Here is a 12231-nt window from a genome sequence, read left to right as displayed (position 1 = left end):
TCATTTAGAGCAAAGTGGTGACAATGGTGATAATTACCCTATACACAGGGTCTTTAAATGCTTTAGGAACCCACTTGTACCACTGAACAGGTACAAAACATGCCATATGTTCAAATGTCAGTAATGTGAGGCACGACTCTCACTCTCATCATGGGAGAGTGAACGAGACAAAAAGAGATGCAGTCCTGGAAAAATCATGGAGAATCAGTCGATAACAGTCATAACAAAGACTGAGCAGGAACACGAGAGCAGAGCTTGAGCAAAGGTGGATATGTAGGAAGTACAGTCAGTGAACACATACAGACACTTATACCACACACCATGAATGATCATGAGTGAGGAATCATTGAAATGCATTAACATGTGGATCTGTCAAATTTAACATGCACAGGACTTCCATTATCATCAGGCATGAAGAACATCATGTATGATCATCAAGAACATCAACTTATGTACACTCAACATACCGTATTCGACGTAATAAGCGCCCCGCTCTAATAAGCGCCCACGGCGATATTTGCTAATATATTGGCTAGTGAACAAACCCAATTAGCATCCCTTCCGATTGATCAGTGTACACAAGACTTATTTATTTGCGTATAATACGCACTCGTGTGTTATATGCACCTTAAATATGGGCAATTAAATTCTGTTGTATATAACCATTTCAGGCTGTCAACATAACCAACGAAATTTATCTTTCAACTCTGTTTTTTTCCACCAAAATAATATTCTAATAAGAGCCCCCATATTTCAAATTTTGAGAGCGCCCTGGGTGCTTATTACATCGAATACGGTAGTTGAGGTTTGGTTTCTACTCCATTCTACATTCAGTTTTCTAATTGTAAATAACTGCAACACACAATGATAAATCTGTAACAAATACAACATGGCCAAACCTCTTCTATGGTCTAATCCAATTATGCTACTGTAAAGTGGTACTCAATGATTCATAAGGTCAGATAAACAAACACAACAAACTATGTCTTTTTGCTTCCCTCCTAAAGAAGGCTAATGACTATGACATGTACGCACTGGCACTAGACATGTGAGAAGTATTGACAGCTTTTTAACAAGCCATATGCCTGCTACCTGAGCATGTCGAACTTCCTCCTCAGAGGCTGCAAGCACTTTCCATCTCACACTGATGGTTAATTCTTGTGAACATGATGAAAACCAGCTACCGTATTCGACGTAATAAGCGCCCCGCTCTAATAAGCGCCCACGGCGATACTTGCTATTATATTGGCTAGTGAACAACAATCCCAATTAGCACCCCTTCCGACTGATCAATGCACAAAAGACTTATTTATTCGTGTATAATATGAACTTGTGTGTTATATGCACCCTTAATTATGGGCAATAAAATTCTGGAAAAATATATCTGTCGTATGTAAACATTTCAGGCTGTCAGCATAAACCACGAAATTTATCTTTCAACTCTGTATTTTTCACCAAAATAATATTCTAATAAGAGACCCCATTTCTAATTTTGAGAGTGCCATAGGCGCTTATTACGTCAAATACGGTATTTCTTGGAATATGAAAGACTCACTGTCCAAGCTTCTAGTGTCTAGGTTCCAGGCATTCAGCACAGTAAGACAATGGCTGCATACAAACAACAGACCAACATCACTATCTGCCATCATGGACATCAACAACAAGATATTTTGTTTCAAATTACATTGGAATGGGTAAATAATAAGTAGTAATGACATTGACAGATTGTACCTACTGTAATGACTCACTGAAATGTGAATAGGTCTGATACTTTCTGCCACATTTTGTGTCGGGTATTTCGACATGGTCAAGTCTCATAGCACTCACCACTGAACAGTACCGGTATGTACATGTTCAGGAAGACAAACACAATAAAGGGAAGACATGTTTCAATGGCATACAGATATACACTCAATATTCTGTGTAAAGAACTAGACAAGCATTGCAAAGAAGTTATCCAATTGACAGTCAATACTTATTAAACCCAGTTTTCAATAACTCTCGGAAAACTGCACCTTACAACCAACAAGGCATACATTTTTTGTTTTCAATTAGCACTGCATGGAGGATTCAACTTGCAGTGCCAGCTTGAAGCCCAGCTAGACTAATGAGTAATCTAATTAGCCAACACTTTATCACACTATCACAAATAATTAGTGACTGTTTACATAGTAATTAGCACCCAATTGATTACCAAATTATTTTTGATTAATTCGTTAAAAGAGTTGAGATAGTTTACCCACACCCCAATCAATTAACCACTAAGGATCATAAAGGCGTGTTTGGCAATGTGTGGCCAATCCTAAGGATTGTAAAGGCATGTTTGATTGGCTATGTGTGGCCAATCCTAAGGATTGTAAAGGCATGTTTGATTGGCTATGTGTGGCCAATCCTAAGGATCGTAAAGGCGTGTTTGATTGGCAATGGGTGGCAAATCCTAAGGATTGTAAAGGCATGTTTGATTGGCAATGGGTGGCCAAATCTAAGGATCACAAATGTTGTGTTTGATCAGAGCTATACCTAACACAACTAACCCTAAGGATCGAAGTGGCATGCGAGTTCCACAGCCTGCACCCAGAGCCAATCAGCATTAAAAGCTGCTGTGCCCAATAAACAGTCTTGCTCAACTTTCATAATCAATCATATTGTATTTGGCATCATGCAAACAACAAGCCTAACTGGACCTGTACAGTATGTAGAATGTGTGTCTAGACAATCATATTGTGATGATTTGCAGACATATCAAATACAGCATGGAATCAGATACAGAGAACCTCTGGTTCAATACTTAGACAATTGAACTGGAAAACTTCATAATTCAGTTACAACTTACAAATATAATGAATGTATATTCATACATGTAAATCTACATCTCAATTCATGTGTATCAAATGAGAAAGTTGTTCTGCTTGGAGCAATATAATAGTCAAGTACAGTAAACTTAATTGAACCAATAATCCCATACTTCAGGTGAGTGAGTGAGTATGGTTTAACGCTGCTTTTAGCAATATTCCAGCAATATCGCGGCGGGGGACACCAGAAATGGGCTTCACTTATTGTACCCATGTCGGGAATCGAACCCGGGTCTTCGGCGTGACGAACGAACGCTTTAACCACTAGGCTACCCGCCCGCCCCTCCATACTTCAGGTGGTCCAACTAGCTAGCAAATGGGCTAGTGGAAAATATATGAATTGTCCGTCTCATCGTCAAGCTTATTGCTGACACATAACAGAATGACAGACAAAAATTGGTAGGAAAGTGTAGGAAAAAGGTGTGAAAACTTTGCATGATGTTTTGTAGTCTAGCCAATTATTTGTTGGACAAGTGTTTTAGCAAAGCATTGTCATGTTGGCTTCCTGAAAAAATTAGCTTATTGAGCCCTGCACTACAAGGGTCTTGAAACTGTAACCATGGTAACAACAATAAGCACCGTTTCTCTACAAGACACGGCAGAGTAATGCCAAACAATGTATTTAATTTCTTGTCCAATTTTGTCTTCTGTTATGTCCAACATTCATATCATCTGTCTATATACAGCTAGCACCATCCATAAACCAAACATGACAACAACATTGACATGAAATCTATTAGACTGTGGAAATATACACCATGTACACTCTGGTCATCTTCCTGAGGCAAGGGAGTTACATGTGTTAACTGACTATAAAAGTCCAGTTTCCACCATGCCGAACTAGGCTGGTATTATGGAGTCATATCTTGGCAGGACTAAAGAGTCTATGCAGAGTCCAATCAAAATCCTGTAACGAAATTGACATAGAAGGGACATTAATCATAATAGCAACTGCCGGTGCTACGATAGAGCCAAATAATGGAAATTGTGGAAACTGGACTTTTAAGTCAGTTAACTCCCTTGCCTTAGGAAGATGCACTCTGGTTTAACATTTATATTGGAGTGTCAGATTCATATTAAAATTTTAAAATTCAATATGAATCAGAAAAAGATTAGAAAGTTGGAACAGATTACATAGTCCATATACACTAAAATTAGACTCTGTCAACAACGTCAACAAACTTTCCATGACATTAGGAGCACTCAGATATGCTAATGACTAGTTGCATTCACATGTGTGTAAAGTGGCAATAACAGCACATGTGCAGAAATCAACACTGTCTGTTTATATTGTAATTCATGGCTATTTTAACAAACTAAACAGTCAAACTAAAGCAGTCACTTTCAGCTACTACACCAGTATCACAATATGAAGACAGTCATTCCGAAGTTTCAATGCAGTTCAATAAACTCTTCCAGAAACTGAGGAATAAGACCCTTGTAACAGATGTTGTGAACCCTTACAGCAGTGGCTGCTAAACATTTGAGAAATATCTGATTGTGTTGTCTGAGAATCACCTCTGCCACTCCAGTTGTGGAACACTGCATTGGTGTTTTCCTTTCCGAATTACGCATATCTAGATGAGATCCTCCACGAATCAGAGACAGTATTATCTGGTGAAGCGTGTCAAAGTCATCTATTGGGTCATTGTAGCGTACTATAACATGGAGAGGTGTGTTGCCTACATGATCCTGTGCATTGATTTCCGCTCCACAGCGAACTAACAAAGCTGCTAGTGGTGAATTTGGAAAGGACACAACATCGTTGACATGGAAATCATCAACAATGCTTGCGCTATCAACAACCATGTGAAGAGCTGAGTAGCCATTCTTGAGAGCAGGTTTCAGTCTCAAAAACCTGTACACCAGTTGGTGGAGCTGATGTAATTCTTCTTTGGTCTTGGTTACTTTCAGTGCTATTACAAGCAGATAGAGGCAAGTATGGATGTTAGTTTGATAAATTTCAACCAGGGCCAGATAATCTTCATCCTCTTTTCCCATTCTCTCCATATCTCGCTCAATCTCCTTCCCTGCATGGTCTAGCACTTCCAGGATGGGGGAGAACTCAAGTCTTACTCCTATATGGACCATCTGTGAAAAGACCTGGGAGAAACGAAGTAGATCCTTCGGAATGGCTCTGTTATTTCTCTGCCTTAGTTTCATGGCATGCATCCATAATGCAATACACCTGTCAAATCTGGCGCTGTCTGCAAATACAGCTCCGCGAAATATCACTGGATGGGGAACCTCTGGGTTATCTGCACCAAGAATTCTTTCACGGATGGCCAATGATTCCATGTGAAGGGCTCCATAATTTTTTTCTATCGCCTCAAGTGCATCCATTGTTTTGCATTCTACCCAGTTGTCATATGCTGGGACAGGAGGGTAGTGTGGCTTATGAACAATATTATGTGGATATCTGTACCTTTCTTCCATTGCTAATTTAAGATAATGATATGCTTTTGATATATCATAATTTTCTTTGTCATTAGCAAAAGATGCACCTAAAACCTCTAAAGCATCTATCTTATCTTTCTTTGAGCACTCAGGTAAAGAGATGAGATACTTCACAACTTGACTCTTTCCACATTCTGCAGCAACAATAAGAGGGGTCATTTTATGGTCATTTTCAGTTATGGATGCCCCAAACTTGATGAGCTCTTTAACAATTTCCAAGTGACCACATTCAGCAGAAAAATGTAAAGCGGTTGCCCCACAATGAGCCTTGCAGTCTGGGTTTGCCCCTTTCTCCAGCAGGAACGTCACAACGTCACGGTGGTCCTTGTAGCAACTGATCATCAAGCAAGTGTTATTGTACTTGTTAGCTATGGTCAAATCGGCACCATGTTCAACCAAGTACCGAACTATGTCGAGGCGACCATCAAAACATGCTGCACGCAGTGGCGTTGAATTTGTAAGCGTTGGGTGATTCACGTCGGCTTCGTGCTCCACAAGAAACTTTACGACGCCGAAATGGCCTGCACCAGCTGCACACCATAACGCTGTCGCACCTTCGATCACATAACCTTCGAACTTGACAGTTCCCGTCTGCTCGTGATCTACACGGAAGTTGCTGAGAAGAACTTGTACAACTTTGTCCTCACCGTTTCTGGCTGCTATGATGAGGGGCGTTGTTTTCTGCCCGTCCTCTTCTGTGTAATGATTGAGAACCGTGTCGACGATCTTGGCATCCAGATTCCACAGCATTGCGAAAATGCTGATAGCCATTCCATCTCTTGCAGATGTAAATACCTTTTGTTTCAGAGACTTCACCATCTCTGGCGAAAATTCGGACGCCATTTTAGTGTATATGTATAACAACAAGCCTTTCAATGTCAAGATAGGAGGCAGTTTGACAGGCTGTTTGTTATGCTATCGGCCATGATGAATGAAACGCATGCGTACTCATTTGTGAACGGTAACTCTAAATATTGTAAATGCACACCGCTAAAAACTGTTTAGAGTTGTTTGAAGCATTCATAATATACTTTCAAAAGCGATTATGAGGTCTTGACTTGTATTCGACCATCTTTGACTCAAGTGTGTCAATAAAATTTCATTTTCATCGCGTCGTCAATTTATCCATGTTTTGTTTATGTCGTTCATCGATCTTATACTGAGTGTTGTTAAAGATATTTTGTAATAAATAATTAATGTATTTGAGGTTTCGATGTGAAATGGGGTGTAACGTCGCGTTCAAGATTATTGCATTAATATAGCGACGTGAAAGCACGCGTGTATTTGCCCGTTTGTACTAGTAAGGACTAATCTCGGTTGACGCACCAGTCAATTCAGGGTAACAGGTACCGCTTTTAAAGTCTTTTGGCATGACGCGAACGGGCATCGAATCCCCGACCTCCCGCTCCCCGGGCAGACGCTCTATTCATTCGACCAAAGAGGCGGTCTAATGCATTTGACCTTATTAGGATACATACGTGAATGTGAGAACGGTTCAATGGCTCAATTTGGCTCAATTACCGTTTGTTTTGTAACCTGAAGCGTTTTGTATTCGTTCAGGGGGTCTATACAGAGAGTTTTACAGTGTTATATATTCTTCATTAATCCCCCGTGTTGGGAGATTGCAATAACATGATTAGGAGTTTATGTAGTTATGTACAAAATTGGATGTGACTTATCTTACTGGCACATTGTGTCAATGCTTTTTATTTTGTATCAGTGCAGCGAGTTCCTCTACACATCAGTTGTACGTAACTCACCAAGGCCGTAGTAGTTTTTTGACAGGGGGGAGGAAGGGGGGCAAATATTTGTTCAAGTATCACTTGTCCCCAACTTGTATTTTCATGATTCAAATAAAACTGTTTTCTATAAAAAAAAATCCTGGGGGGCCAACTGCCCCCCCCCCCCCCCTACGGCACTGCTCACGTACACAGAGATGAATTGTTCAGGCTCGTCTTCGTTCAGTCCGTAGTCAGGCCTTACAGGACAGAGGCATAGCACAAGCTGAATAACAGAGGGGCTTTGGAGATATACACTAAAGCCTATCGGTCCAATACCGATCAGTTCACACGGAAGTTGATCACGTATATCATTAAGGTCATCACAGTAAACAACTGCCTGGACATGGGTCTGTGTGGGTTCTACCACATTTCTCACAAAGGAGTGTCACGTCGTTAAGATTTCATATAGAGGCACAGATATGGATCAGGAAGTCAGATATGGAGTCCTGCAGGATTTGCCTGGGATTTGCCTGGGCCAGCTCCCATGCTGGGTGAACTATAATTTTCTTGCGCATCAATGAGAACCAAAACAGTTCTCCACCCTTTGCAATTCGTTCACACCAAGCTGTCTCATGGAACCTTATAACAGCAGCTTTTACACTTTGTTTCCGCATCTTTTGACTGGGAAAGGCGCCCGTGGACAGGCACTGGACTCATCTAGTACATTACGCAGGACCCGTGAAGATCCGGGGTAGAATAGGTCTTCAGCAACCAATGTTTGCCGAAAATGGCGACTATGATTGTAGTAAGAGACGACTAACGGGATTTGGTGGTCAGGCTCGCTGACTTGGTTGATGCATGTCATCGATCTCAATTGCGTGGATCGATGCTCATGGTATCACTCACTGGATTGTCCGGTCCAGACTCGAATATTTACAGACCGTCGTCATATAGCTGGAATATTGCTGAGTGCGGCGTTAAACAACCAACCAACCAATCATTACGCAGATTGGACTTCTGCGTGACTATCCACCCATCAGGTATATATATCCACGTGGTCTCTCGCATAGGCTCAGCACATAACATAGTAGTCTGATAATGAATACCTGATGAAGACGATATGTCTGGTCCTTATTGATGAGGTTATCAACAAAAAGAAAAGTTTGCATTTATCAATCTCGGCCTTAAAGGGTAGTAGTCCCAACAGGCAAATGCATGCATCAGTCCATATTGTCTCACGGTGACTTTGGTCACATGTTGATGGGATCACTCAAGTATAAGGATTTCAGCAGAACTGGTAGAGTCCCACAACTGGCATCCAAAGAGATACTTCAGTAGAGCCACAGTCTTGATAAGTCTCAAACAAGACTGACAAAACTTGGACCTAGTCCTTTGCGTGACATGGAATACACACAAGACCTTAGCTTATTGCTCGCTTCCAGAGTCCTCTCAATAGAGGTGAAGTCATCAGTCAGTATAACACCAACATGCTTGACTGACTTGGCTGTAGGTATAGGGTACCCGTAGAGCATTATTTCCGCCTGATGCTTGCGGAGACCAGTATCGGCCAACCAGTCCTTGTTTAATGCCCCCTTAATGCCGAGCGCCAGGTGATGCCAACGTTGCAAGTACCGCTATTAACACCTTTGGCATGACGCGAACGGAGATCGAATGTCCGACCTTCCGCTCTCCGGGCAGACGCTCTAGTCATTCGACCAAAGAGGCGGTCTAATGCATTTGACCTTATTAGGCTAAATACGTGAATGTGAGAACGGTTCAATAGCTCAGATAGACTCTTTACCGTTTGTTTTGTAACCTCAAGCGTTTTGTATTCGGTCAGAGGGTCTATATAAAGATTCTTTATAGTGTTATATAATGATACTTACTATTGGTTACTATTTGGCTTATAATATAGATCGAAACAACATATTGTAGTCAACGAGCCAATATATATATATATATATATATATATATATATATATATATATATATATATATATATATATTAGAAATATGTACTTTAGAAAATATACATACACTCATGTGTGGCCTATATCATCTACTAGGAATATAAAATACGTATAATTTCGCCGCATGTTCGCATAATACAACTTATATCCCTAATACGTCATAGTCATGATACGGAAACACACTCAGCTAATCACAGAGAGTGTCACGCACACACGCGCGCATGCACACACGCACAGTCATACACACAGACTTACACATACACATACTGACATAGTCTCCCTCTCTCTCTCTCTCTCACACACACACACTGGCAAACACACACACGCAGTCATACACACAGACTAACAAATACACATACTGACACAGTCTCTCTCTCTCTCTCTCTCTCTCTCACACACACACAGAGTCACACAGCAGTCAGACTCATTTATCTTCTTCGAGTTCTTTTTCCATTACATTATTGATTTCAATATTCTCTGTTGTCATTAAACTGGCCTCTTTAACTCCGCGCAGAAACGAAACACTAAATGAAATACGAAATACCATTTGGAGAAAAGCATTATGCAGTAAGAGAAATGTTGATAACATTGAATGAAAACTTGACTATTTCCGACGTGATCAAAATTTGGCTCGTCCGTACGTATGGGCAGGTACGGTTTAACATGTGCGCCCTGTCTGTGTGTATTGACAGGCATGCACTGTTTAACACGATCAACGCGTCCCGTCTGCATGCTGTGCATGGAACTATTTCACCTTGTTACGTCAAAGTAGGTTTTGTGTAAATATATTTATTTGTTGTAATTGTTAGTGGCAGCAAAATATTGAAATACTAGTACAAAATATCAAAATCTGTGGTGGCCAGATTTGAACTGCAGCCAACAGCGTCGGCGAGAGAAGCGTCCAGATGTCATCTTTCCCTTGCTGATTACCTGACACAGCAGACTTGATCGATGGAGACGTTTCGGGTTGGGGCAGTTTCTAGAAGGCTAGCTGTACCTATGTAAGAGCGACACGATAGCGTTTCGAGGCTTTTCCAATCTGCCAAATGTAAATTTTGGCATAAACGATGGAATTCATCTACCGTATCAATATCAAATTATAGAGATATATGCCCGCAACTGAGTTACAATTTAACGTCGCATCGGAATTATTTCAGCCATATAACGTCGAGGTAAATGACAATACAGGCCAATTATGTACTTAGTAAATCGAGTGAGAGTGTCTGTCGCGGTCTTCTTGTCTGAACCAAAAGCGTATTTAAGGATGATAAACCATTTATTGGCCATTTGCTTGATAAAAGGCAGTACCCGGATGTTCCCATTCTTAAAAGCATCCGCTGACATACGAGCTGTGTGTGGCTGGGCGTCTACGGTCAACAACCCACCGGGCAGACGGTACCATCACTGGTGTCCAAACATCGTCATGGTAATATGACCCCTCTGTGAGTCGACTATCACAATAGATGAGGTCTGTCCCATAGCTGTAAGTAAGTTATGCCACGCCACCGATGCGCCGCCATATCGTGCTGTGTTTTTGTACTGAATTCTGGTAACTGCCTGACCATTAAGGGTATTTTTTTTAGCCAGGATAACGCCAGTGTTCAAGGTTATATTGTTTTATGGTGTTCTGTTTGAATCATTTAATAAACAATTAAATTGCGACACATCCAGTGAAGTAGCTAACGAGACTACATTTGTTTACCACACAGGGTAGAATAGGTCTTCAGCAACCCATGCTTGCCGTATAACAGGCGTCTAGGCTTGTCGTAAGAGGCGACTAACGTTAACGGGATCAGGTGGTCGGACTCGCTGACTTGGTTGGTGCAAGTCATCGTATCCCAATAGTCGGACATCAAGCGTTCCTCTTCCTTGTATATATAATGGGTCATTTGGTTCGTTTGTTGTTTAACAATATTCCAGGTTTATGAACGGCGGTCTGTAAATCATCGAGTCTGGACCAGACAATCCAGTGATTGATATCATGAGCATCGATCTACGCAATTGGGATACGATGACATGCATCAACCAAGTCAGCGAGCCTGACCACCCGATCCCGTTAGTCGCCTCTTACGACAAGCATGGGTTGCTGAAGACCTATTCTACCCCGGATCTTTACGGATTTAATATGTATGTACAGTGAAGTGAGGGAAATATCCTGTACCACATGGCTGCTACATCAACAGTATTTAATGACAAACACACTACAACGTATATGTACAAATAATTCTACACACACACAGTATACAATGTATGAAACATTTGCCTCTGTAAACACGGAAAATCAGAAAGGTATAGATTACAAATTTCAGAAACATTGCCATATTGTTCATTGCATAAGAAGGTTCTTCCACCATGACAGGAGCAAATCTGTTATTAACACTAATAAAGGACCCGTAGATAGTGTGTGGTTTCAAATGTATTGACGATTCACAATAACAAGTAAGATAAAATGAGTACTGTCATTAAACTGCCAGTTGCGTGTCCATGCAGTACTGCCCCTCTGAGCCACAAGACCGCCTCCGTGGTCTAGTGGTAGAGCGTCCGCCCGGAGAGCGGAAGATCCGGAGTTCGATCCCCGACCGCCACATACCAAAAGACGTTAAAAGATGGAACTTGTTGTTACCCTGTCTGGCGCTCGGCATTAAGGGGCTAAAACAAGGACTGGTCGTCTCGGAGTCAGTATACTGTGTCTGAGTAGGGTATTCATGTTAAACTTCGGCATGGTATCTCAGTGAGCTAGCACTATAAATCGGCATCAGTCCGGTCTAGTACAAGCACACACACACACACACACACACACACACACACGTGCATGCACGTCGCTATATAAGTGCAATAATCTTGGACGCGACGTTAAACCCCATTTCACCTCAACTCATATCTGAGCCACAAGGCAATGAGCAGCACATACTGCGGAAGCCACATTTGTTTGTGGTTTTATGATGCCGTCGTTGTCCCCAATGTGACGGCGGCCTGTATTTAGTCGAGTCTGGGCCTGTGGTGTATAGCATGACCAACGCCCCGTGGAGTCGGGGTGCAATGACACACAATCAGCCAAGCCTGACCACCGAATACCCATTTTAGAAGTATGTCACCTCAAACATGAGGTACTGAGGGCCAATTCTGATCCTGAATGGTAGGTCAACTTCCAAGAAATAGAGAGGCAAGGAAGATGTTGGTTTACTTGGTTTTGGCCGCTATAATGCAATCCATTTGTGTTTAGGCTCGCCA

At 41.5% G+C, this 12231-nt stretch overlaps 1 protein-coding gene across 1 annotated transcript; it reads right to left on the bottom strand.

Moving 5' to 3' along the window:
• Positions 1–1412: 1412 nt before the first annotated feature.
• On the bottom strand, positions 1413–6245 carry LOC124113382 (protein fem-1 homolog B-like). Its single transcript, XM_046473686.2, has one exon. It carries the CDS (start codon positions 6150–6152, stop codon positions 4245–4247), a length of 1908 nt encoding a protein of 635 aa, XP_046329642.1. The 5' UTR covers positions 6153–6245; the 3' UTR covers positions 1413–4244.
• Between the last annotated feature and the right edge of the window lie 5986 nt (positions 6246–12231).

Source organism: Haliotis rufescens, unplaced genomic scaffold (assembly GCF_023055435.1).
Source record: "Haliotis rufescens isolate VD_foot unplaced genomic scaffold, xgHalRufe1.0.p SCAF_1, whole genome shotgun sequence".
Lineage (NCBI taxonomy): Eukaryota > Metazoa > Mollusca > Gastropoda > Lepetellida > Haliotidae > Haliotis > Haliotis rufescens.
The sequence above is the reverse complement of the archived record's forward strand: the minus strand, read 5'-3'. Positions and strand labels throughout refer to the sequence as shown.